Here is a 27,451-nt window from a genome sequence, read left to right on the forward strand (position 1 = left end):
ATATAAGCCCACCTTTTTTAAATAAAAAATTGCATATTAATTCCTAGCTGTATTATATCCGTGCCCAAACTTACGCTTTGGATCTTGAGCAATGACTGGATTTTTCAGTTCAATATATTCGCCTCCACCAATCTTGTTGACAGCTTTAACACGGAAGAAGTATTCACCGTTTGGTATGAGATCTTTTACGGTCCAAGTCAGTTTGTTCTCACCAGACATGACTGGTATATATGTCCTCCTCCCAGCCTCTCTGCGTTCCAGGACGTAATGAAGGATTGGGCTTCCACCATCGTATTCTGGAGGTTCCCAGGTTAATTTGCAAGAACTCTTGGTCACGTCACTTGCTTTAATATCTTTGCATGGTCCAGGTAGGCCTATTAGAAATGAAATGATAATTATCGTAAGATGAAAAGTCAGCATGTTATAGTACACTCTTTTTCTAAGTGGGACTATCCACATTTTGGGTGGGATAATCTTTGATGTGTTGGAGTATCCCTTCCTTACACTGCAGGCCATTTAGCATCCTTGGCCCCCAATTACTAAATGTCAGTAGCCCCCGAGTCTTCGGTCCAAGCAAAGTTGCCCCTCCCGCTCGCAAATTTTTAAACACCATCCGCACGGGATGGGGTAGAAAATATTACTGATCCTGGAGAAAACACTACAGGAAAATGCAAATACAATTAATAAATGAATATTGGCAATTTAAACATCCTTTGGATATACTCTTTTATTTAGTACTTCACATGCTAGTAATTACAACAGAATTAAATTAGTTTAATCAGAATTTAACTAGCACTTTCACCTCTATAATTGTTTTGCTTCTCATATGGGAAGAAATCACCTGGAAAGACACTTAGCTTACAAATGGCCAACTCATGAAACCCTTTATACTAACCCTGCAAAGCTAACTAATTTTCCTAACATGTGAAGAATAATATCTGGTATTTCATCAAAGAATGATTACCTATGACTTTGACATTGATTTTTCCAGTTGCTGAGCCGAGCTTGTTCTCCAGCGTAATGGTATAAACTCCAGCATCCGCATGGACACACTTGGGAACTTCAAGGTGTGCAGAGATGTGATCATTCTTCATTGTTAATCTATCACTTGCTTTGACTTCTTTGCCATCTTTATGCCAACTAACGGTTGGAACTGGGACAGCCCGGAAGGGAACAGGAATGCTTAACTTTTCACCTTCAATAACAACAATGTCATGTGTCTCCATGTCAATTGTTGGCTTGCCTGTAAGATATCCAAAAGAGGGGAAAAAAAGATATGTCAAAGGGCAATGTGTAAGCAAAGCCTGTTTTATTAATTATAAAAGAAATGGTGTTCTTACAGTCTGGGTCTTTGGCAACCACATTTTCGGAGATTTCAGATGGCTCACTGACACCAACAGCATTGACAGCTCTCACTCTCAGAACGTACTCCTTGTCAGGAACAACGCCTTCTTCAACTTTGAATTTCAAGTCTTTTATGGGGCGAGAATTAACTCGCATCCATTTCTCAGTGCCTACTGGACACATTTCAACATGGTATCCTATAATAGGACTTCCACCATTTTTCTCTGGAGGCTTCCAGGCAATGGCAATGTGCTTTCGCCCAGCGTCAGTCACATGCAAGTCAAGGGGAGGTGAAGGAGGACCTGAAAAAAGAGTGAAACATTCACATCCGTGATCTCATCATCAAGCTCTAGACAATATCCTCTGCATAACTGATGCTACTTACTTGTTGGATCTTCAATTGCCAGGATTTCTGTGGGTTCACTTGGGTGACCAACGCCTGCTTCATTTTCTGCCCGAACCTGAAACTGGACCTCTGTTCCTTCAATGACATCAGTTACTCTGAAGTTACAGTCAGGTCCTGCGGTCTTTCCAGCTTTCACCCAACGGGTACCTAACTTTTCTTTCTTCTCAATGATATATCTATTGAAATAAAACATTTCATTAGCATTAAATAGGGAAAACAAAGTTATGAATTTTCAGCTGAGTGTAAATTATTCTTTATGAATTAATTAAAATTTTACCTCTGTATTGGTCGTCCACCATCATTTTTCGGTGGTTCCCACTTCAGGTCAACATGTCGCTTGGTTACATCAACCACTGCAAGAGCGTAGGGTGGCCCAGGGGTGGCTAGAAGCAAAACATTCAATTGTTAGAAAAAGCAGAGGGAAAGGTAATAATCTACAACAAATGGCGTCACAAAGATGAAGTCAGAGAACATACTAAAGGTATCTTTGGCCAGGACAGAGTCCTCAATTTCACAGTAGTCACTTTGTCCTATGGCATTTTCTGCAGCAACTCGGAACACATATAAAGAGCCCTCTGTCAGTGGGGTTACGGTGCACTTGGTGTCCTTGACAGTTGTGTCCACTGTTTGCCAGCCTTTTCGCCTCACGTCTCTCTTTTCCACAATGTAGTTGGTGATGGGGGACCCTCCATCTTTCTCAGGAACTGTCCACTTAAGGTCTGCTGTATTTTTTGTGATATTAATAACTTCAAGCCAGCGAGGTGGTGATGGAGGATCTAAAGAAGAAAAAGAGAATTCGATTTTTTTTATTGTCCAATATTCAGTCTTCACTGAATTCTCTCATAGTAACTAGGAAATCACATAGCAAGGATGAAACAATCTAGTAATGAGTTTTTCATTTTTTCTCATATTGTATTTCTCAGATATACTTTAGAAGAACTTATATACTTTAAGCATCAAGAGTGACTTACATAGTTTTTCCCTGCAAAGCACAGGGTCACTGGGTTCGCTGGGCTCACTTTCTCCAGCCTTGTTTACAGCTCTGACTCGGAATGAGTATTCCTGCCCTTCCATGAGACCGGTGAGCAAATGCTGAGTGGTGGGAACACCTTCAGCCACTCGGACCCAGTCATCTGTTCCGGTCTTTAGCATTTCAATGACGTAAGACTCAATCTTTGCCCCTCCATCATGTTCTGGCTTTGTCCAATTCAACATCAATGATGTTTTTCCTACATCTTTCACAGTTGGTTTTCCAGGAGGCCATGGAGGATCTGCAAACCAATGAAATAAAACCATTATTTAGGTTTGTCAAAAAAAGAGTTAATAGAAGCTTCAAAATAGCCACAGAAAGATATATAAATAATACCTATGGGATCCTTTATTAAGATTGGTTCAGTTGTTCTACTTGGTTTTCCAGGTCCAGCAAGATTTTCAGCCAACACACGGAATCTGTATTTTTTCTTATTGGTGAGACCTTTCACTCTGAATTAGGGAAAAGTGTGAATTGGATACCATGATCAGCAGAAATTTAACTGAAAAGATTTCATTATAAATTTAGATTTGGTCAAATGTACCAATGTAATTATAGTATCTATAACAGTGGTCATTCTCATAATATACTGGAAGACCACTTTGCAACTTACAGAAAGTCAATGTTTTACAGTAAAGAAATTAAGAAATGTGTCCTTGAATGGAATTTATATCATTTTTGAAATTATGTGGTAATACAAAATATAAAAATAATTTAAAATTTTATGGTAATATATAAGAATGTATAATCAAAAGGAATGCTAAAGAATGAAAAATCATATATACTGCTATCTTAACATCTTGATGGAGATAATTGGACATACCTATATGTTGTGTCCTTTACTGGCATCTTATTGCATCTGACCCATTTATCAGTATCAGGATCTAATCTTTCAACCCAGTATCCAGTGATTGGGCTGCCACCATCATCATCAGGCTCACACCATGTGAGAGTAACTGCATCTTTAGTGATATCAGAAGGTTCGAGGCGAGTTGGAGGTCCAGGTGGATCTATAGGCAGATAAGGATATAAGTGTTACATGTCCTGTATATAAATTTGACACTCAAATCCCAGTTTGGCACAAGAATCTTTTTAAAATAATTTTGGCCAATGGATTAATGAGAAACTTACCAAACTGAAATTTAGCTGTTATTGGAGAGGCTTGAACTGGTTCACCAACACCATACATGTTTTCTGCAGCCACTCTGAAGATGTATTCTTTGTTGGGTGTTAATTTGGTTGCCTTGTAGTTTGTATCCTTGACAGTTGATGAGAGCTTGTGCCACACTTCACTGTCCGTCGCTCTTCTCTCCACAACATAGTTTGTGATTTTAGATCCACCGTCATCGCGTGGTGGGTTCCATGTTAGAAGGCATGATTCGTTGGTCACTTCTGTGATGTCAAAAGCAGCTGGTGGTCCAGGTTTGTCTGTGGATGACATTACACATTCAGGAAAAAAAGCATTTTTAAAAAATCCTGTTTGATTTTAAAAAGTAGCTGCGATGAGTTTGCCCATTTTTGAAATGGCAGCCTCGCTCACCTAAGACGTTCACTTCCACCACCGCAGTGGCCCGACCACAGACGTTCACGGCCTCGATGATGTATGTGCCGGTGTCACTCCTCTTACTATCCATGATGGTCACCGTGGATTTCTTAGGAACATTTTCAATGGTGATTCTTTTGTCCTGCTTCAAAAGCATATCGGCCTTTGTCCAAGTTATTTTAGGTTCAGGTTTTCCAGTTACAGTGGCAGGAAGTTCAATTTTAGTTCCTGCTTTTACGGTGAGACCAGCGAGGAGCTTCACGTCAAGGAAGATTTCTGGGGCCTCTAAAATTGGAAAAGATTATTTACGATGTTAGCAAGTTCAAACAGAATTAAAGGCAGAGGCCTTGTTAATAACACAAAACCCCAACATACATACCCTGTGTATCCACAGCCTGGATTTCATCTGTGGGTTTGCTTGGTTTGCTAGGACCTTGCCTGTTCAAGGCCTTCACGCGGTAGGCATACCATTTACCTTCTTCAAGACCTGTCACTTCCATTCTATTGGAAAACAAAATAGGATATTTTACTATAATGCACATAACCTCTAGTGTTCATAATCTTTCTAAAATTCATACCTAATCTTAATAGAATACTACTCCTTAAATTAATTCTGGATTGCTTCAGTATTGTAACTAATGAAAACCTTGGAGGGGGGATAAGTTCAGCAGTACTTTTTAAAATTGGACAGGCACACCAGGGGAATTCTCAGTGAAAAAAAAGTAACACGTTTTCTAAAAGAAAAACACTCATTTTAGTGAGGAAGATGAAACATTTACTTGTGTGCCATAATTCTAAAATAATTTAAAAATATATAAAATATAGATATTAAATATAAATATAAAATAAAAATACAATTTATATTTTATTTATATAGTTATAAGATAATTATAAATATAAAAATAAATATAAAAATAATTATAAAAACCTACTTTGTTTCTGCAACTGGTTCTCCACAGGCAACCCATCGATCAGAGCCACGTGGACATTTTTCAACTATATAGCCTGTGATGCGTGAACCACCATCATGTTTAGGTGGATCCCATGTTAGAAAGATGCTGTTGGCTGTTCGATCTCTCCATTTAACATTCTCTGGTGGGTCAGGTACCGCTATAAACATTTTAAAGAGAGTCAGTCTTAGGTCATCTATGAAATCTCCATATTGCCAACCGTGCCTTTCCCCCATAACTTCAATTCCAGGTCTAAAAGTGAAAATGGCAATCAGAGGCTAGATAAGAAATCATCAAGGATGTACTCACTTGCAGGAACTGACATATTTACAGGTTCATCAACATATGCGGGTTCTCCGGGGCCACATTTGTTACGAGCACAGACTTTAAATAAATACTCTTTTCCTTGAACAAGATCAGGAACCGTGAATTCTAGGTCAGTCACAGAGTCTATAACCTGGGACAAAGAAATACAATTACTTGTTGCCCAAAAACCCTTTCCCTGAGTCAAAAGATTTTTATCATGAGCAGGGATACAAATAGAAATTGTTTTTGAATGATAAGGATTATTTCATATAAGAAAAAAGTTGCAGAGAAGACATAATATTTGGACCTTAATATATTAAGGTGAAACTTTCATAGTCTATACACATTAAAAAGGTAGCAGATAAGGTATTGAGTCTTTCCTCTAGCTTGGACATTAGAAACACGATTTCAAAGACTTTTTTTTTTTACTTATTAGACAGTGCTCCTGAGAGCGTGAGGAGGGGGAGGGGCAGAGGGAAAGGGAAAAGCAGGCTCCCCACTGAGCAGGCAGCCCAATGCTGGGCTCCATCCCAGAACCCTGGGATCATTTGTCTTCGGCTCAGGTGTCCAAGACAGATGCCTAACTGACTGAGCCACTTAGGTGCCCCCAGAAATATGGTTTTAAATCAAGGTAAAAAACAGTAATGAGTAAATAACAGTAATAAACTAAGGAGAAAAAAAAATGGTAGATTGGGCCAACTAAGATAATCTAGTGGAGTGAGAAGTCTGACCACCAGGGAATCAAGTACTTAGTGTCCTTAGAATGGCTTATAGCTTAATAGGACATATTGGGTACTTATCAGGTATCAAAGGAATAGGTTCCGTTTTATTTTTTTCGTAAACTTAGAAAATTTGGTAAAGCACAAAATAAGGCAATTATACCAAATTTTGGTTGAACTACCTCAGAAAGCATTAGCATCAAGACATTTTAAAAAAGTTTTTGGTTCTTTTTCGGCAAGGCAAAGTGAAACCATATAAACTATGTCTGGCATCCCAGCATGGTGGGCTTTCCCCCACTCTTTTCTCCGGTGTTGGTGCATTGCTGCTCAAAACTCACTTTAGTCCATGTTTTCCGGCTGACTTCTCGTTTTTCAACAACATATCCAGTTAATGGACTTCCTCCATCATCATCTGGTGGTTCCCAAGTCAAATGTACCGAGTCTCTGGTTATGTCACCAAATTTCAGTTCTTTGGGTGCACTTGGGCGAGCTGAGAAAATGCAGTTAGAAATCAATATAGGTAACAGCTTGAACCAATATTTCTTAATACTGTCAAATCACCTTATATAACACAAGTTTAGGTCCTTACCAATTACATTGACATCAATTTCTCCAGAAATTGCTTTCACGCGATTTTCTAATTTCAGTGTATAAATGCCCTTGTCCGGACGTTCACTTGGAGAAATGACAAGTTCAGCATAGGCAGATAAGGTTTTTATTTTCACACGGTCTCCTGCTTCTAGTACTTTATCTCCAAAAGACCAGGTTGCACTTGGCCTTGGATAGCCTGTACTTGGAACCAGGATCGTGATAGGATTCGGGACAATAACTTCCAGGCCATCTTTAAATGCACTTAAATCCATTGTTGGTTCAACTACCAAGAAGAAAAATTAATGAGTTTCCAGTAATGTATTAAGGCCCTCATACCCTGAAGTAGTTATGCGCTATTCCCAAATCTAAAAACAAAATATCCACTTACCAGATGCATCATCAGCAGTTAGAGGACCAAGAATTTCAGATGGATCTGAAACACCAGCTTCATTTTCTGCAGATACTCGATATAAGTATTTATTTCCTTTTTGTAATCCAGTAACCTAAAGTTACGAATCAATATTTGTAAAAACATGTACATTTAAGTCCATGATCATACACCGAGTATTTTTATAGATGCAAATTCCCTACCTGGTAAGTCAGTTTAGGGACAAGTTTCTTATTGCAACGAATCCAATTATCTTTTCCTTCTTCACACCGTTCAATTATGTAACCTAATATTGGGCTTCCTCCATCTTTCAGAGGAGGCTCCCATGTGAGCTGAACTGATGACTGAGTCTGATCTGAGGAAGTTAGGTTCACAGGAGGACTTGGTCTCTCTGGAATGGAAGAAAGAGTTGGAGCACATCATTTAATTCAGTGACAATTCATTAATGCATAGTCATTTCTATCAGCCCCGTTAAAATAATCAGGCTTGCTGAATTCACTAAGTAGGCATGGTCTGGATTTCTATGATTTGTGCACATCTTTCTGATGTTCTACCTTTTCATTATTTTAATAGGCCTAATTTCTAGATTTCATAAAGTACTTATTTCCTTTTTTTGATGGGCTTACCAATTGGATCAGCAACTTTGACAAAGGGCGTGGCCGCACTTGGTTTCCCCACTCCAATTCGGTTTTGGGCTCTGACCCGGAAACTGTAATCTTGTCCTTCCACCACATCAGTGACAGTTGCAGATAGGTCTTCAGCTCTTACTGTCATGGCAGTGTCCCATCTGATAGAAGTCTTATCTCTTAATTCAATAACGTAGTTTGTGATCACAGCTCCTCCGTCATACTCTGGTGGCTCCCATGTCAGTGAGACCCCAAATCTATTTATATCAGTGATGGCTACGTTCAAAGGAGGGCCTGGAACATCTGGATTTCATCACAGAAGAAAACACAGCTTTGGGTTAAATCAGGGATAAAAGCAAGATGAGCTCATTTGCAATTTACTTAAAAACTTCTTACCATATTTACTCCTTGCTTCTACAGGGTTATCTGTTTCTACTGGTTCACCAGTGCCAACTCTGTTCCTTGCACTGACACGGAATAGGTACTCAACTCCACCTTTCTGTAGTCCAGTGACAGTAAACTCACAACTGTCTGCACGATCAGTGGCCAGAACCCACGTCTTCCTTTTGATGTCACGTCTTTCAACAACATAACCTATGATTTTGCTTCCACCATCGGTTAATGGCTCTTCCCAACCAAGGCTTACTTCACCATCAAATGTTTCTGTCACTTCTAAGTTACGTACTGGCCCTGGGACATCTGAAATTCATACATAAAATTTTTCTTTTAGTGTGTTACCGTGCTTTTAATTGTGCTTTGCCAATCAAGTCCAACTGATGCAAGGGCTTACCAATAACTTTTAAATTGATGAATCCTTCTGCTTTTCCATGTTTGTTCTGAAGCACAATTTTATACCTTCCTTTGTCTCCTTTCTTAGCTTCTAAAATCCTGAAAGAAGTTTGTTCAGCTGTAGTTTCAACAGTTTTTGAAGACAGAGGTTCGTTTTCTTTAAACCACTCAGCTTCCGCTTTAGGGTAGGCATCATAGGGCACCACCATCGTCAGAGGCTGGCCAACGTCAACCACAAGATCCTGATCTTCTGTCTTGATTTTAGGTGCAGCTAGTGAGAAAAAGAACATGGGAATGCTCTTGAGTTATGTATTACAGTCCAGCTACACCATAGCTTCTTTACGATGTATTTGTTAGCAAATATTGGTTACATGACCTTGGAAGTATAGCACAATAACTTCAGAGCAGCCAGAGCTGCTTTTGCAAATTGTCAGACTTGAGATCAGAGGATGAAGAATGATATAAAACCGTAAAATCTCTTTTCTTTGCCAAAAATAATAACAGGGAACTAAATATAGTACAAAACATGTTGGTTTTTATAAAGTAGGCATGTCATACTTAGTTCAAGATAAACTAGACAAAATTTTTATGTACAAGGGAAACAGTCACGGCTTTTTTAGAATAACCCATAAGGATGTCTTGAAAGCTTGAGTCAGGATGAGAACAGACCTAAGAGGCTCCAGAGAGGTTTGGAAAATAGAAGAGACCAGCGCTTTCTCTAGGTCTGGGTTTTTGGGGATGACTTTGAGGGCAATATGTTAATTCTAGGAATTAATGAACAGCCACCATGAGCCAGTACCTGTTCAAGGTTCTAGCACGTAAAGAAGAATGCTATCAATGACCTCTAACTCAGGACACTTCGTGGTAAGAGACATTAGAATAGTTACGTGTGGATAGAGCCTAGCAGAAATAAAAGGCTTTCACAAGCATTATCGCATTAATTGTGAAATCTGAAACTTAACAGAGTATCTGTGATATTGTGAGGATACCTGAAAATAAAAGAAAGGGATTTACCTGCCAGTTCAAGCTTAGCTCTGGCTTCTTTGTCTTTGGCAATAAATCTGTATTCACCCTGGTCACGAGGTTGAATATTACAAATCTGTAGCCTGTGTATCTTTCCTTCACTCATCATCTGGTGTTTGTCACCCTGAACAATAACCATGTTATTTCTTAGCCACTGAACTTCCACCTTATCTTTGTTGAGCTCAGCCCAAAAGACAACATCAGTACCAGGGGCTTCGAGAATATCTTGGGGAGGCCTGATGATCTCAACAGGGATTTCTGAAAAGAAAATATAAAATGAATACAAAGACGTTCATATTTGGGTTAATAACCTTTAAAACTGGTACCAATACTAAAATTGTCCTTTCATTCAGTATGTACCTTCCACAAAAAGTCTGGCTCGAGATTTTCTGTCTTCTACTCCACAAGCATATTCACACTCATCATCCAGCCTGCAGTCTTTTATAATGAGTCTATGTGTACTTCCATCTTTTTCAAATTTGTATCTAAGAGATCAAATTATTGGTTAGCTTGCATAATGATCACTAAATTGTCAAACATATACAGGTAGTTACAGAAAGAGAACTTAAGAGGCTTTCACTTACTTTTTGCCTTCTTTGATTTCTCTTCCATTTCTGTACCATTTCACATTTGCCTTCTCTCTGGAGAGCTGGCAGGAGAAGACCGCATCATCAAACTCAGTGACTGTCTGGTCTTCCAAGTGCTCTACAAATTCTGTCGGGGCTTCTATGATCAGAAGATCGGCAACAGATTTATCTTGTCCAGCGGTGACCATGTATTCACCCTCATCAGGGAAGCCACAGTCTTTAATGATTAGAGAGTGCTTATATTTATCAATTCTGTATAAAACCCGGTTGTCCAAAGGCACCTCTTCTCCATTTCTAGTCCACTTCAGTGTTACATTGAGGCGATTCACCTTGCACCAGAATGTGACTGTTTTCTTCTCCATTGTTTCAATATCTTTAAGAGGCTCAATAATCCTAAGGTCTTCCTCTGTTGTAAAGGAGAAGAATAATGTTGACTTGAACTGTGTTCATAATAGACGTTGACATAAAACTCTTGTTAATTCCATTTAAGTGCCTTACCTTCTACTATTAGATTAGCAGCACTCTTAACATTTTCACCTCTGTGATTGGTCAGAGACACACTATAATTGGCTTGATCATCTAATTGTGCATTTCGAATTCTGAGGGTGTAGACCAGGTCTTTCTGGAGAATAATGTATTTTGAACTATCAAATATGGCCTCTTCATTTCTGAACCATTTGGCCTTGGCACCTTCCGTATTGACTTCACAGTTGAAGACGACTTCTTGTTGTTCCTTTACACGAGTGTCCTTAAGAGGAACTATGATCCTGAGTTTTTCTGAAAGCAACAGACAATTCTTATAGTATGAAGAAGGACAAAAGAAAAAAAAAAAAGAAGAAGAAGGACCAAAGTAGAGACACATGTAAGTGAACCCACGAAGCCAAAACAAACTTACCAATTACTGTCAAGTGAGCTGCTGCTCTGGCGGCTCCAACCATGACTACGTAAGTTCCCATATCTTGTAATGTGGCATCTTTCACAACCAGGATCCTCTTTTTGCCATCAGCAATGATGTCATATTTGTCTCCAGATTCAAGTGTCTTATCATCCCTCTTCCACTGGACTTCAAAGCTTTCCTTTGATATAGTGCAGACAAATTCAGCCTTTTCTCCTTCAAGTACTTCAAGGTTTTGAGGCTTTGAGATAAATTCAGCAGCAAGTTCTGGAAAGAAGCAGGTGCGAGGTATTAAAAACTTCAGCATCGGTACCTTAAATGCATCAAGTAGGAGTTCTTAAACTATGATGTAATTTTCATACCATGTACTTTGACTTTGCCATCAGTTCGGGAACTTGGGAGTCGGCAGTTGTAGCTGCCAGCATCCTCAAGATGAGCGTTCTGAATGGTCAGGATTCTCTTTCGTCCATCGGTAAGGATTTCATATCTTTCTGTTTCAATGATCTCCTCATCCCCTTTGTACCAAACCACTTCTGCTCCAGGCTTGGAGACTTCGCAAACCAGTTTTATAGTGTCTGTTTCGCTAACCTCAACGTTGCCAAGATTTTTTGTAAAGACAGCTTCTTCTTCTGCAAGAATAGCAGCAAGAACAACGTTGAGTTAAACTGAAAATTATTGTTTTCCAAAACATATGCTTCTGCAAAGAAAGACTTCAGCCTTACCCAGTACAGTCAGCATGCCAGAAGTTCTTGCTGTCCTTACTTCACAGGAATATTCTGCTTCATCATCCAGGAGACATTTGTTGATGACAAGAATGCGCACTGCTCCCTTAGATATGATGTCATATTTTTTGCCCTTTTTAATTTCAGCACCATCTTTAAACCACTGAACCTATATTTGAGATACATAGATACTTTTATCAGTTTTCTTATTGTTCCTTCACATATGTGTCCTTAAGAGGAATTAGGATTTTGAGTTTTTTTGAAAATCACCAACAGGACTATGGTGTGAAGAAGAACCAAAGCGGTAAATACAAATAACCTAAACCCAAAAGGGCAGGAACAAACTTCTTCAGTTATTAAGTGAGCTGCTGTGATGCTACTATCAGTTATTAAAGATAATGGGATCCTGTAAGTTTAGAGCCATTCAGGGCTTCAGATATCATGCGGATTAAGTCCTTTGTTTTCTGGACGTGTAAACGGAGACTCAAAGTTGACTTGCCAACAGTTGTTAATGAGACACATGAAACTGCAGGTATTTGTTCATAGTCTAAGAACATAGCAATTTCACATGGCCCATAGCAATAATATCTGAATCTCCTGATTGTGAGTCCATTGTTTTTCAAGTGATAGTGGATGAATAATACTATAAAGAAAACAATGAAATCAAGTATGTATTTCAACACCAAAGTAATAATATTTAATCTAAAGGCAAAATGATACTCAGAGATAGGTTTGATTCACTTTCTTTTTTTTCCATTTTGTCTAGGCCCAAAGTAAACAAAGGTATCTGACAACACAAGAGAGCAGTCAGACAGTCACAGACCTTAGCATTTGCTCTGGAAAGTTCACACTCAAACCGAGCCATTTCTTTTTCTTTAACTTGAAGATCGGTAAGTGGTCTTAAGAATTCCACATGAGGAGCTGTAAGAGAAGATCATCAGAATTCAAAATGAGGTTTATAGCAATTTACTCTACATTACTGCGGTATATATTAAGAAAAAGTTAGTCTTTTGCAGGGCCTTTCCATCTTAATAGGCTATAACGGACTTTGAAAGCACTTGGAGCTGCCATTCATGCATGATACTTTGCTTTTGTATTTTACATATCCCTGTAGCTTTCATAAAACTATGTGGCATACTATATGTCCAGCTAATTATATCTATATGTCTATATCTATCACCTATCGATCACCAACAAGGTTCTCCTGAACGACAGCTGAAAGAAAAATTCTCCTTGATACTGCTCCAGAGTTGAAAGCTGATATTGTTAAAGGAAACACCAGTAGCAAAGAAACATTATTTTGTTTAAGGCAGGCTCCATAATCATTGAGAAATGAGCAGAATTCAGTGATAATGCAGCTTGAAGTGCTACAGCCATTCTTGCCTATGGCTCAGAGGAAGGAGTTTGCAATTGAAATCACACATGCTTAGCTTTTTTTTTTTTTTCTTTTATCAGCTTCAAAGATATCACACATAAGTCAGGCATCTATTAGTGCAACAAAGCAATGGGTTTTGTATGGGTGGCTGATTTGTTTTTTAATATTTTGTTTCATTTATTCCCAGAATAAAGTCAGCAGACGTGTAGGATCAGAGAGCGGCCTGCCCCCCTGTCCTTCCTTCTTTTAGGGCTCCTTGTGAGTCCTTCCCAGGATGATCGCTGTTGATCAGTGAAATTCTGGGACACAAATGCTGGCCAGTAGGCTGGAAGATATGCTCATGGTGGCTGAGCCTTCTTGGCGTGGCAACAAAGTAGATGACAAGGGGATAAAGGAGACCCAAGAAGCTACTCCCTCATTAGCTAAAAGCAGAGCAACCACAAAGACGAAAGAATAAAACAGTACAAGATGTATGAAGCACAATCAAAGCCACTATTTTGTAGCTGTTGACAGATGGGAAGCCACTAAACCAAAGAGCAGCTATTGCACAAAAATACACACTGAAAAATGTTATCACTGGACAAACGAATGAAGGAAGAAGGGAGCTAGCATGTGACATTTCGAAACAAGATGTATTTTTCACCAAAGGAAGAAGTAATGCTAAAAACCATGAGTGTTCTCTTCATTCACAGGACTCCAAGAATCCAGGCTTCACTCCACCTTATTATCCTTTATTTTCAGAGATAGCATTACGTAAGTGGGTCTTATATTACAGCGGACTTTAGCGTAATCCTATTCAAACTGAAATTTCATGCTCATTTTCTCGTTGTTCCTCACACCTGAGAATTCATTTCTTTCCAAGTGGAAATTGCTTGCCTTTCTTTCTCTTTTTTTCTTTTTTTAAATCATGACTCCTTTCTTGTCTCTTCCATTCAATGTGTCCTTATCTGTCTCAGGATATTCTGATAGTAGCTTTACCCCCGTAGACAAAGAGCACCTCTACTCACTAGTCAGAAGCACAGTGAAAGTGATCAATATGTCCTTATCAGACCAGATGTAGTAGAACAACTTTTTTCTTTCTTTCTTTTTTTTAAAACACATAAAGGATCAGGTTATGTCACTACTGATACTATAAGTTGCCAAGAAAGCAGTTAGGCCAAGAAGGGCATGCAAAAGGTGGCAAGGCTTTTTTGTTGTTGCTGTTGTTGTTATCAAAGAGTTGCAATGAAAAGTCCCATGTAAGAAGAATACTTACGCACGACGTTCAGGTTACAGGAAGTCTTAAAATCCTTAGCATCACAAGTGTACATTTTAATATCCTCTGGGGTACAGCCGTGTATAATAAGTTTTCTGACCCTGCCATCAGCCACAATTTCATACTTCTTGCTTTTGAGAATTTCTGTCCCGTTTTTGAACCATTTCACCTTAGCATTTTCTCTGGATACTTCACACTCTAGTACTGCGGTGGCTTCTTCTTCGACCGTCTGGTCCTCAAGAGGCTTAGTGAACTCAACGGGGGGTTCTGAAAGAATCACACTAATTAGCCAAGGTAGTTTTCCTTTCCTTCTCCAAGACTTTGAGCACCTCCTCAACCTTCTTCTGAAATTGCCAGGGCTTTTTCTGTTTTTAAATTTCATTGTACGTTTTGATTCCACTTGGATGCTTTCCTCTAATAATGATGTTTCATCATTATTTGTACATACAGAGGAAAGGTGTTGTCTTAAACAATATGAAACATCAAGGACGTAGTAGCCGAGCCTTGGTTAATAAAGTGGTAGATACTCTGTTTGATAATAATTCTTCCTCGAGCCATTTATTGAGAGCAACATAAACAGAGGGGACAGAAAGAGGAAGTAAAACATATTCTAGTCCGTTTTGACTCTTTGTTTTTTAAATAGTCTGTGAACTATTTCATTAAGCCAAAAAGTAAAATTTGGATATTTGATGGATTTTAATCATCTGTGGTACTCATCATAATTGAGAGCTGACATCATTTATGAACCTCTGCAGTATGCATGTTTTTAAAAATAAGCCTTGTAATTACCTTTCACGAAGAGATTGGCATGAGTTTTGAAATCTTTTGCTCTTAGTTGGACTTCTCCAGCATCTTCTAACTTTACATCCCTTAGAGTAAGTGTATGAACTTTTCCTTCTGAACGTGGGACCACCTAGTGTTTTTATTAAAAAAAAAAAAAAAGTACAGTTTAAGACTATATGAAACAGCAGTTCCATACATACATAGGTACATTTAATTCACTTAGGTAAATAATTTGAAATAGTGCTTTCCAAGTTGTATAATCATATATAGAGCAATATGCCTTTGAAAATGATTTTAACCAGTAGTTTGGAATCTTTTAAGGAAGTTTTAGGCTTTCCTAAGTACCCTTACATATTATTGGGTGGCCTTTTATGTTGAAATGCCTAGGCAAATTTCTGTTTATACTTCTGTATATGTATTTATATAGATAGGTAAATATTTTCTTCCATTTCTGCTACTGAGTTTATATATATGATAGAACTTAGAAAAGCTAAATCATGAAAGGAAGGAAAAAATTACTGCACATAGTAAGCGGCAAATCATGATCTTAGAATATCAAGACAAATGCTGCCATCGCTGTTAATATTTGGATGAGAGATTCTTGTTGTAAATGCAACCTTAGGTGGTTTGAAGAGAGAGTCTGTAGGAAAATGAGTTGTCCAAAACAATATACCACATTGATATGGGCTGTCATTAGGGCCCATAATTGCGACTTAGCACAATTAAAAATCAGCCTGCAGACAGGGCCATCTTCACAGTAATAACGCTAAGACGATCAGGGCTTTTTCTAGTTCTGCGGGAGGAACGTCTGCAAGATCCTGTGCCCTGTCATCGAGATCGATTTTGCACTACTTAAGAGTTCATTTAGAGTTAAGAGTAATGTAAAATTTTTTACCAGTGAAACTATTTATTATTCTGGTGTGAAGGAAGAGGTCAAGAATAAAGTTTCATATGAAGATTTTCCTCAATGAAGGGCATGGCTGCTAATATAACGACCTTAATAACTGAGAAAGGTCAAAAACATAATAAGGGAACACAAACTGACAGGAGAAGGTAATTAAGACACGTCCTAGCATCATAGTTACTTATTCAACATGGTGCTTGAATGGGAAAAAAATTGTTTTTGTCATGATACTTCAAAATAAATTTTGGACTGTGAATTAGGGCTATTCTTTTAAAGTATTTCAGATTCCAACCAATCCACAGATATAGCTTATTCGTTTACACATTGTTTTATCATTTAAATTCCTCTGAGGCTGCTCTAGAATATTCTGTTACCAAGAATTTGTCTCAGAACAGTGGTTCTCAATAAATAGCTCAATCAATAAATAAATACAATGAACCCTGTTTATGTTAAAAAAGGAAAAACTAAGGTGAATTTTGTGGTGGCTTATGTTTGTAAGGATAACGTTAAGAGATTATCCTTTTAAAATATTGTTAACCTATCATGGATGCAAATTGCTGTAATAAGGCATATGACTGTGACCAAGCTGTTTAAGCTTAAATTCATAATTATTAAAAGGCCAATTAGGACTTAGCAGTGCTTTCTCAGACTGATGGCCAAAGTGGGAGTGGGACTCGTTTTCTCTAAAATTTTCTTTTTTGATTTCCTATTCCAATCACCTGTATTTGTTTGGTGTAGTTTTGGAGGCTAAATATTTTGCAAGCTGAAGTTGAAAGGCCTGAATTAAATTGGTGTTAGCAAATTTGTTATGAGAGATTTAAACAAAACCTGCAAAATGTAATAAATTACTTTATTACTTCACAGTTATATTTAATTTTTTTTTCTAGATTTTATTTATTTGAGAGAGACAACGTGAGCGCTGGTGGGGGCAGTAGGAGACAGAGAAGCAGATTCCCCAGTTAGCAGCGAGCCCAATGAGGGACTTGATCCCAGGACCCTAAGATCATGACCTGAGCTGAAGGCAGATGCTTAACCGACGGAGCCACCTAGGAACCCCTCTTTAAGTTCTTTTAAAAGAGAGACATAGAAGTAATACAAGAACAAGTTCAGAAACAGCTGAAATGTTTTGGATGGCTAAAGTAAAGAATTAAAATTCTTATGCCAAAAGAGACACAAGGAGGCCCCAGAGAATTGTAGTAAGGTGATCTTTTTTATTCCCAGAAAGAAGTTTAGTGTATGTGTGTGTGTGTGTATATATATATACATGTATATATATAGTCATTTTTTTTAAATAAAAGAAGTGTGGATAAATTTTTTAGGAACCTACATTTCAAATAAAATAGAGCTTTTTTTTTTTACATTAGAAATAATGAGACTGATCTTTTAATTAAAAAAGCTCTCAATTTGACCAAAAGATACTCAGTAGCAAAAGAATAATATTGTCCTTAAGCAGTGTTCCTCTATTGAAATCTTGAGTTTTACAAATGTCCAAAGGATCTTGAAAAGTCAATCAGTTCTCTGCATTTGGACATGAAAACAATGAAACCACACTTCATAGGACAAATGTACATTTCAAAAAAGAAGACCAAATTTGAAGGTGGAGATGCCTTTATCACCAAGTTCAGTATTTAGAAGACCTCGCTGCAGGGGAAGTGTCCTCACATGTAACTTAATTCTCATGCTGCCATTTGAATGCACAGAGCCTTTTTCTGTCCTTGGTCAAAAAAGAGACTGGTTGGCCAGCACTGTCTGTGTAACAGGCGGACTTTGTTCCTGAATTCCTCTTTAATTGCTCTGGTAGAACACTTGTTTTTTCGTTTGTTTTACTACAGTTGTTCAAAGGCATTTGCCTTCTTATTCATTACTTTACTCAACTTTGTGGCTCTTTGCTACCTGAATCCCTTTTAAGTTATATCCCTTCAGCTCTTAAAAGTTTGCTTTGTATTGAAGCCATGATGCCATCTTCAATATTATTTTTTTAAATATTGGGGGAAAAAAATGTCCTAGAATAATGTACTGCCCTATGCTTTATTTCCAACCCATGTTGGACATTCTCTGTAGGTTTTATTCCAAGAATTCAAAATTAATGGAGAATTATCAAGATAATTTAAACATACAGACTGTTGTGGGAGACAGAAGAGAGAGCTCGATTTAGGGAAATTGTATTTTGGGTCTATCTGAATGGTCTCCTCAGTTTTTACTTACGGCCAAATTTTGGGCAAAGAAGACCTAACACTGAGAGCTGGTTATTTCCTCAAACTTAATGTATAGTTGCTCACGCATGTGGATAACCTCAGAGCCCTCCTTCTGGTCACAACTGTCAGCTGCACTGTAAATAGTCCACTTGGCATTCTGGAATTTGCACAGCTCAAAGCACTTGAGGGTTAAAAATAGCTTTGGAAAAATGCTTGAAGAGCAAATCTGCCCAGAAGTTATCTCAACTACTCGATCAACTGCCTGAAATGGAATTTCCATCTTCTCTTCTTAATCCCCTTATATGCAGAACACTAGAGAGCAGGGAGAGAATTAGTCACAAAACTTAATGTGGGCTGTTGTTACAAGGCATCTCTGATCAGAAGGCCTTTTTGATCCCTCCTGTCTTCCGGTTAATCAAACAAACTCTCACTGATAGCTAATCAGCATTTGCCTTTTCCTCAAAAAACGAAACACCTTATCGTACTTAACATTTTTATTTCCATTTCCATAAAAATACCATCAGGTTAAATCCAACAAAGATGTGATGCATCTGCTTTACAATTCCAGCGGAAATCAGGCTAGAGTAGGGATGGGCAAGGGACACTAGAAAGAGCAAAGACCAGGAACATACAGGTGAAGACAGCATGAGAGTAAAAGGAAGAGCAGGGCATGGCAACCACACGACTGCTTTCTTACCTTATCGCTGGGCTCCAGTTTCTTCCCTTTGAGATACCATTCCACCGGGATATCCTCGTAAGAGAGCTCGCAGTCAAAGGTGGCTGTCTCCCCTGCGGTCACCGTGACATCCTTCAGAGGCCTCAGAAGACCAATTACTCGTGCTTTGCGAGAAGAAGGAAACAGCTCGGGATCACTCATTTTGTAATTCCAAAAGAATAAATACACTTAGTTACTAATCTTCACGGTTGCTCTCTTCAGGAAGGAAAGAGCTGCAGGACTGGCCACTGGCTTAACTCTCATGTGAACGTGGCCTCTTGGTGCCGAGAAGGGGAGAGCTGGTGGCCGGAGGGTGGGGATTTGTAGGGGCCCTTTCGTGGTGATACACGAGGTCAGCAAGAAATCTGTGCTGCATCTGTCTCTCTGCCAGGCATCAAGTTCCTCTTGCTACATGTGGTATGTGACTTCCAAAATAACTAACACTGTGATTGGGAGAGGACGGGGCCCCGCGATCACATAGCCTGTCCACATCCAGCAAACACTTTGCGCCTTCCAAAAATGTTAGCCCATGCACCCCGCCTCCCTTCTTGAGTCTGAGGTGCCCACACAGCCGAGTTTTTCTGTAGTGCTATAGTTGAACAGCCATCGAGGGATGTGGTCTTTCGGAGCGCTGAGTTAGACTCCCGTGGCATGCATTACTACTCTGAATGGAAGGAGGACACAGCAGGAGAATATGACTTGCTCGATTTTCTTTTGTTCCAAGGGCAAGCAAGGTCAGAGAAATTTCCAAAACTTTGGAATTTGAACCTTGTGTATGGTAGGATGTCAAAGAAGTAAATGCAAGAAAGCCAGTTTCTGGACTTCGATAATGTTTTCTAATTCATTAAATCATTCCAATTCATTTACATTCATTTTCTACAAAAGCACATCCTTTCTTTTCACCAGAAACACATCCAACTTACGTTTCACTCGGAGGTGGGCACTAGATTTCACGTTGGCAGCTTGGAAATCCACCCCGCCGGTCTGGTCCAGGCGGCAGTTGTGCAAAATCAGGAAGTGCATTTTGCCTTCTTCCTTGATCTCACAATCCTGTGCCAAGAGAGAAAAAAAGGTTTCGTAGGAAACAATCTTTGGTATTTTCTTCTGAGGCCATCCTAGCTTAAGGAAAGGAACATTACAAATAATTAGCAGGGATATTTGATATAATTTTAAGCTCTTTTTTATGAAATAAAGTCTGCAGGTACTATCAAGAAAGCAAGATGTATTCTATCTGTGCAATTCGGAACCAACTAGCAGCATCGCGGGGTACCTACGACCTTATACCGCTACGCTGCGGCAAAAAGAAGGCAAATGTGCAGTCGTGTGCATTTGTAGATCCCAGTGTCTCTCTTTGGCTTACGGCCTGATAGAGAACCCGATATCGTGTTTTAAATGCCCTGCACGCACTCTGACTTTTTGCCTGTCCTTTTTATTTCACACAGCTCCGCTAGGTGTTGACAAGCTCAGAAATAGCCTCACAGGTGTTTGGAGTAGAGCCTCTCCCTTGAGTTTCCAGTTGGCATGGATATCCTCCTCAGAGATTTCGGTTTCAAAGCGGGCCGTCTCAGTCTCTATCACCTCCACACTGTGCAGAGGCCGCACCAGCTTGATCTCCCGATCTAGAAAAGGGAAGGGGCGGCATGGGTCATCAGCCTCTGGCAGAAACAACCCCAGCGGCTTCAAGAGTCGAACTCACGGAAATCTCCTCACCTTCGATGTTAAGCTTTCCTGAGGTCTTATCTGTGCCACAGTCGCAGGTATACTGCCCGATATCTGATTTCAAGGCTTTCTTTAGGGTGAGTATGCGCTTCTTGCCATCTGCCTTAATAACTACATTTTTAGATGGCTCTATTTCCTTCCCATCCTTAAACCATTTCACCGGCGCGTCTGCTTTGCTAATTTCACACTGTAGAATCACTTCATCTTTCTCTACGCCAGTGTAATCTTGAAGCTTTCCGGTAAAGTATGGATCTCCCTCTGCAAGTGAAGTATAAGTGGAAACATTTCATTAACCACCGAGGAAACGCAATCCCTGGGAACGTTCAAGAGGCAGCTCACAGAGTTCTGGGCGTACTTTAACACTGTACCAAGCTTTCGCTTATTTAACATGTTTATGTTCAGAAGTTCTCTATATGGTAGCAAGGGAACCAATGCGTGTGATTTATCAAGAACTAATCCATCTATCTTATATTTTGAAGTATGTTATTGACCGTAGTTTGAAAGACACTATGAAATTTAGCTTCAAATATAATGACGTGTTCCTTCATGACTCAGCCAAATTTCTAATTCCTTAGCGAATCCATTATGTCCATCCTTAAGCTTTCAGATTCACATTGTTAGTTTTTCTTCTATCAATAGTTTGCCATTTACAGTTTCTAGATATGTTAGACTTCGTACGTTACATACTTGATATAAGGGGCCAAGAGAAACAATGACTTTTATGACTGTAATTTCCGTGTTTCCTCTCTTATTAGAAGTTTGAAAACACTTTCCTGGAATCATTTTGATAAAGGGAGGAGATGGGAAGTATTTATAGCCCTACTTTAAACATGACAGGGCTCAATAATTAGGAGTTTTATTTCTTATCTGAACTGGCTATTTTGTGAGCCCGAGTCTTCATTACTTGAAAGTCCCCATATTTTTAGGTAAAAATATTTTAGAAAGACGCCTGATAATGTGACAGTTTTCAAGGACAGGGGCTGCTTCCATGCAATATAAACCCTTGGAAGACTGTTTTATATGATAGATACTCCACAAGTTTCTGCTGAGTTTAATGTAATAAATAGAAAAAAAAGCACCTACCAAGCACGGTGAGTTTAGCTTCTGAACTTAGCCCCATAGCTTCCACTTTAATTTGAGAGGTATCATCGATAGTGAGGTCTCTGAATGTGATGGAATGAGTCTTCCCTTCATCGTCCATCCAGACCGACCTGCTGGTGTGTAGGCGCTGGTCGTTCTTGAACCACTTAACCCGGATGTTATCGTGGGACAGATGCACAGTGAACACAGCACTCTCCCTCTCTTTGGCTGTTACATCCTTGAGTGGGGTGAGGAATTTGAGTCGGATTCCTATCCAGAAAAGAAAATCTCATTAATTCCTGCCCTTCAGGAGAAACTATAAAAAAGCAAAAGAAAAAAAAATTAAATGTGGTCTATTTCATAAAGAATATTTACCTTCAATGATCAGTTTGGCACTTGTGTGTTTATCTTCGGCTTCAAACATGTATTTTCCTTCATCTTCAAAAGCAGCTGACTTGATCACCAAGGAATGTTTAGTGCCGTCCTTTATCAGCTCAACTTTGTCATCACCTGTGATTTCCTGGGTTCCTTTCAGCCAACGGAATGTTTTCGGCTCCCTTGACACTTCGCACTCAAACTTAGCCTCATCTTTCTCAAAGACTTTAACGTCACTGAGAGGCGTGATGAAGATGAGTGGCAGTTCTGCAAAGAGAGGACGGGGTGGATGAAGCCAGATTATGCTTCCGTTCATAACCCCAATCAGGTCAGGGTCTCGAAGTCTTGCAAAGAAAATAACAAAAGGGTGGCTGACAGGCGGAGCATACCTTTCACTTTCAGATTGGCTGCAGATTTGGCATTGGCAGCCTGGAAGGAGACCTCCCCTGTCATAGGCAGCTGGCAGTTGTAAAGGACCAGAATATGCTTCTTCCCATCTTCGATGATCTCACAGTCCTATTTGGAGTGAGAGGTGGAAGAGGGACAGAGCAAGAAGAATGTCATTGTCATAACTGGGGATTCCTACCAATCATCAAGACATTTTAGACCCAAAGTCTATCTTTTTTCACCCCAAACAACCGAACAAGCCCCTGCCTGTGTGATCGAATGATCTTGACTTACAGGAGAAGCAGTTAAAGGCTCTCCTTTTAACTTCCACTGGCCATGAACATCTGGTTCAGAAAGTTCAATTTCAAAGCGAGCTGTTTCACCAACAAACAATTCTACTCCGTACAGAGGTTTTTCCACTTTTATCAGTCGGGCTGAAAGTACACAGAGTTTCATTAGGATGCCTGAACAAATACACTTCGTGTACAGATAGGGTGAGTTGACAAATTCTGAGCAACTCACCCTCAACGTTAAGATGTGCTTTTGTCTGGTCGGTGCCGCAGTCACACATGTATTCGCCTTTATCTTTAAGGTCTGCCTTTTTGATTTTTAGGACGCGGCGCAGGCCATCCGACTTGATAGAGTATTTTGTTGAAGGTACAATCTCTTCACCATCTTTGAACCATTTCACTGGCACGTCTTTGCTCACTTCACACTTCAGAATAATCTCATCCTTCTCGACTCCAGTTTTGTCATGTAATTTCACAGTGAAATAGGGATCGGCCTCTGGAAAAGCCAGTCAGCAGATCATCAGGAGAACGTGAAGATTAAAGTTTACTGGAATCACAAGTGGCAAAATACTCAAAGACCACCCCCTCTCGCCATCCCCAAACCGGCTATGTAGTCATCGTTGGTCATGTTTACCTAAGACCTTCAGGTTTGCGGTGGAGCTCAGGTCCTTAACTTGAGCTTTTATCTGGGATATATCATCCAGTGTCACTTCTCTCATTTCCAGTTTGTGAGTCTTGCCCTCAGATGAGATGAGTACGGTTCTGCTCGTGTGGAGTTTGGCATCATTTTTGAACCAGACTACGTGCATTTTTTCATGAGAAAGCTCACAAACGAAAGTTGCTGTTTCGCCCTCTTTCACTGTTTGGTCTTCAAGAGGCGATATGAATTTCAACCTTATACCTGCAGTGTAAACATGGAGAATGTGCTTAGAAACACAGTTTACCTTCAAAATAGTCCACTCTAATCTGCCAAGGTCAAAAGGATCCATTTTGCATAGCGTTTATTTATTCTTTTCAAATGGATCTATCCTCCATTAAAAAAAAATTAAGGGGCTTCTTTTGGTGATGATGTGACAGCAAAGTTGTGGTGCCCACTGTCACTTATCCCTATTAGAACTTGGTGTTTGTGCCATAAGCCTTAAGAGTTGGCTTTTCTTTCGGTAACACAAGTACCTGACTTCAGCTCTGCCTGCCAGACATCCACCTCAGAGATGGCCATCTTGCGTAAACACATTGCCAGCCACAGGGCCGGAGCAGGAGCCAGGCTGGGCCCCTCCCCACCATGCCCCACAGGCTCCTCTGTGTCTGAGACCTTGGTTGATTTTGATAACTGACCACTTGGGCAGCTTGGTTTTTTTTTTTTTTTTTCCCTTTCCCTCACTTTAACTTCCTGCTCTTATGTTTTAAATTCACCATAAGGAGTAGTAAGCCCATAAACCATAGACCCCGACCCTCAACCACAATAAAAATGGAACCCCAGGCCCGCTCTCTACCCCTCACCCTCTCCTCCAAAACAAAACAAAACAAAACAAAACAAAACAAAACAAAACAAAACAAATGAAATGAAATGAAACAAAACCAAACCAAAACCAAAAACCCCTGGCTCTGTGGCCCCAGGAGTGCTGTGTAATTTCCAGGTCCTCTAAATAATAAACCTTGTCTCTTTCAACGTTTCCTGATGGTTACTGCCAAGGGCATCTTGCAAGCATAGTAAGAACCACAAGGGCTGGTCCAGCCACAACGCTGGTTCTTGATAGGCTGAGAATGGCCCACAAAGCATTCTATCTTTAAAGTCATATATTCGTGTGCTTGCATGCAGGATCCTATAGCCAGATCTCATCAGCTCTTACCTGTAACAAATAATCGTGCCGAGCTCTTCTTGCCCGCCACCTCAGCAGTATAAACCCCTTCGTCACTAAACTGAGAATCATTGATGACAAGAATGTGTTTCTTTCCATCAACAATGATATCAAACTTGTCAGATGCCTTGATTATATCAGGTCCTTTAGACCATATCACATTCGCCTCTCGAGTGAGGACACATTCAAATCGAGCTTGTCGCCTTTCCGGAACAGTGACGTCCTTCAGAGGCACAACAAAGTCAAGTTCGATTTCTGAAAATCAAACATTAAGAATGAGATTTCCAGAACGCAAGGGGCTGTGAAATGAAGTTGAGTCCACTCCATGCGTTCTAAAAGCCCATACCTTTTACTGTCAGGATGGCAGTGGTAAACGCATTAAGTGCCTGGTAAAGGACTTCTCCAGCTTGGTCCAGTTTGACTTTGTGCAAAGTTAAGAAGCGTTTTCCACCTTCCGCTTTGATTTCACAGGTCTGGAAAACAATGGTCTTGGTTAGCACTTGAATTAGGTAAGTTCCCGTGAGGAGAAATGTTTCAGATACACATGTCTACAGATGTCCTAAAAACTACTACTAATAAAAGTGAGTAAAAATGTCTAGTCATAAAATATTAAAAAATTGCCAGAGCTGTCCACAAACAGTGCATCAAAGTTCTTCCCCTCTTTGAGACTTCAGAATCCTGAAAGAACTCTATTGTCATTGAAATGTGAATGTCAAACTGAAGATAGAATGTGGATATTTTATGTGACTGACAACTTAAAATGGGAAGGGACTCACAGGTGAGGGCCGAAGAAGTTCTCCTTTCAGTTTCCACTGTCCAGGAATGTCGGCCTCTGAGATTTCTGCATCAAAGCTTGCACTTTCATTCTCATAAATGGTGACGTCCTCTATTGGTTTAAGCAATTCAACTTCACGATCTGTATTGGTCAGGGATGAAAAATCATAATGCTTTTAACAACCTAATAACACTGCTGTCTGTCTTTTTTTTTTCTTCCTTTTTTTTGGTGTGTTATTTTGCCTTAATCACACACAAAACCTAATCTTTTAGAATATAAGGAAAGACTTTTATACCTCCGAGTGTCAGCTTCGCGGGGTATCTTTTCCCTTCAATTTCCACCGCATATTCATCAATATCTTCTGGGGTAGCATTCTTGACTTTGAGGAATAGTTGTTTTCCTTCTCTGACTATCTCAGTCTTATCATTCGGTTCCAACGGGATTTCATCATATCCTTTGAACCACTTAATGTTTGGAGTTTCCTTTGCTATTACACAGCTAAAAACAGCTGTCCCCTTCGGTTTCACATGCTGATCTCGAATTGGTTTCACCAGCCAGTCTCTGATGACTTCTGCATGAAAATGAGGTCAGAAAAAAAATAGTCATGATCTGAACAAGTAATAGCAGTAACGTCCTTAGTAAATTTCAGAAATAGAAAAAACTTCTCAAAACTGGATATAATTAACTTGCTATGATGGGTTCATATTCCCCCATCTTAGATAAGGTACAAGGCTGGGAAATAAAACTCTCTCTTCCGTTTTGTTAATATAACAAGAAGTACCAATAAGTATAATAAGCAGAACGCAATTTCCCAGCCAAGTACTAACCTACTACTTTGACGCAGGATGAACATTCCAGGTTGTTGGCATTTTCCACAGTAACCGTGTATGTTCCAGCGTCTTGGTCATCTGCGTCATTGATGGTCAGGGCTCGCAACAAGCCAATGACGCCGGGCACAATTTTGCCGGGTTTCTCCACCACAATCTTCCCATCCTTCCTCCAGACTACGTCGCGCTCTTTGTTTAACTCACAGCTCAAGTACAGCGGCTGTCCTTTGACCACGGTGACTTCCTCTTCAAGTGTTTTCACGAAACGCACAGGAAGTTCTGTGGAGAATTTCGGTATTAAAAATCTGCAAAGACTTTTTAATATACATACAATCTCTTCAAGGATAAAAAACTTGGAAATGAGAGGTTTTGGCTCAAGTTACAATAAAAATTACTACTGAGGTTTGCTGTGTTACAGTTTAATAGGGCTCATACTCAGCAGACTGGAAATTACCTTCTACGACAAGTTTAGCTGTGGAGGTCTTTTCCTTATTTCCCAAACGTAAGACACAGGTGTATTCGCCGGCATCAGACAGCTGGACGTCCATGATATGCAGCTTTCTGTCTTTACCGTCTGCGATGAATCTGTGCTTTGGGCTCTCACGGATATTGCTACCGTCTTTCATCCAGCTCGTAATTGCAGTGGAGGGGGAGACTAAACATTCAAAGATGGCAGAAGACCCCACTGACTCTGCTTCAGTCAAGACGATGTCTTTCATTTCTTTCACAAACTTCAGGGGCACAGCCTTTAGCTGGTAAGTGAATGGGGCTTCATCAGGAGGCTTCTCGCCACCACTTCCTGGTCTTAACTTCTTCCTTTCAGCTTCTATTGGTGAAGGAGTCTTTTTGGCGACACCTAATTCAAAAGAAAGTTAAACGCGGATTTAGCATTTTCATAAGGGTCAGAAGGGCATACTTGGCTGCCTGCTGGATCGAACCAGTGATAGCACAACTGGAAGATGAGAACAGAAAATTAAAGAGTAGGCCAATTGA

At 39.7% G+C, this 27,451-nt stretch overlaps 1 protein-coding gene across 2 annotated transcripts in view; it reads right to left on the reverse strand.

The window, feature by feature from the left end:
• TTN (titin) overlaps positions 1–27,451 on the reverse strand; it is a 268,971-nt gene that overhangs the window by 82,000 nt on the left and 159,520 nt on the right. For both annotated transcript variants that reach the window (XM_087861792.1, XM_087861790.1), the window contains 47 exons: positions 26,913–27,314; positions 26,459–26,737; positions 25,927–26,202; positions 25,633–25,772; positions 25,203–25,329; positions 24,848–25,111; positions 23,632–23,898; positions 23,230–23,493; positions 23,002–23,141; positions 22,710–22,836; positions 22,321–22,587; positions 21,949–22,215; positions 20,857–21,123; positions 20,626–20,765; positions 20,070–20,196; positions 19,129–19,271; positions 15,339–15,462; positions 14,550–14,816; positions 12,743–12,840; positions 11,920–12,088; positions 11,560–11,826; positions 11,198–11,464; positions 10,801–11,079; positions 10,300–10,708; positions 10,076–10,200; positions 9,707–9,973; positions 8,694–8,963; positions 8,300–8,602; positions 7,904–8,206; positions 7,481–7,668; positions 7,278–7,392; positions 6,888–7,172; positions 6,637–6,788; positions 5,583–5,730; positions 5,256–5,433; positions 4,703–4,824; positions 4,321–4,608; positions 3,912–4,208; positions 3,604–3,790; positions 3,117–3,232; positions 2,722–3,021; positions 2,227–2,526; positions 2,028–2,133; positions 1,730–1,926; positions 1,341–1,646; positions 965–1,243; positions 75–374 (listed from right to left, as the gene is read on the reverse strand). In XM_087861792.1, the coding sequence (XP_087717918.1) occupies positions 75–374; positions 965–1,243; positions 1,341–1,646; positions 1,730–1,926; positions 2,028–2,133; positions 2,227–2,526; positions 2,722–3,021; positions 3,117–3,232; positions 3,604–3,790; positions 3,912–4,208; positions 4,321–4,608; positions 4,703–4,824; positions 5,256–5,433; positions 5,583–5,730; positions 6,637–6,788; positions 6,888–7,172; positions 7,278–7,392; positions 7,481–7,668; positions 7,904–8,206; positions 8,300–8,602; positions 8,694–8,963; positions 9,707–9,973; positions 10,076–10,200; positions 10,300–10,708; positions 10,801–11,079; positions 11,198–11,464; positions 11,560–11,826; positions 11,920–12,088; positions 12,743–12,840; positions 14,550–14,816; positions 15,339–15,462; positions 19,129–19,271; positions 20,070–20,196; positions 20,626–20,765; positions 20,857–21,123; positions 21,949–22,215; positions 22,321–22,587; positions 22,710–22,836; positions 23,002–23,141; positions 23,230–23,493; positions 23,632–23,898; positions 24,848–25,111; positions 25,203–25,329; positions 25,633–25,772; positions 25,927–26,202; positions 26,459–26,737; positions 26,913–27,314 (10,509 nt within the window). The remainder of the gene's footprint in view (positions 1–74; positions 375–964; positions 1,244–1,340; positions 1,647–1,729; positions 1,927–2,027; positions 2,134–2,226; positions 2,527–2,721; positions 3,022–3,116; positions 3,233–3,603; positions 3,791–3,911; positions 4,209–4,320; positions 4,609–4,702; positions 4,825–5,255; positions 5,434–5,582; positions 5,731–6,636; positions 6,789–6,887; positions 7,173–7,277; positions 7,393–7,480; positions 7,669–7,903; positions 8,207–8,299; positions 8,603–8,693; positions 8,964–9,706; positions 9,974–10,075; positions 10,201–10,299; positions 10,709–10,800; positions 11,080–11,197; positions 11,465–11,559; positions 11,827–11,919; positions 12,089–12,742; positions 12,841–14,549; positions 14,817–15,338; positions 15,463–19,128; positions 19,272–20,069; positions 20,197–20,625; positions 20,766–20,856; positions 21,124–21,948; positions 22,216–22,320; positions 22,588–22,709; positions 22,837–23,001; positions 23,142–23,229; positions 23,494–23,631; positions 23,899–24,847; positions 25,112–25,202; positions 25,330–25,632; positions 25,773–25,926; positions 26,203–26,458; positions 26,738–26,912; positions 27,315–27,451) is intronic.

The sequence above is a fragment of the Ursus americanus genome, chromosome 1, assembly GCF_024610735.1.
Source record: "Ursus americanus isolate L20-20 chromosome 1, mUrsAme1.1.p, whole genome shotgun sequence".
NCBI classification, from domain to species: Eukaryota; Metazoa; Chordata; class Mammalia; order Carnivora; family Ursidae; genus Ursus; species Ursus americanus.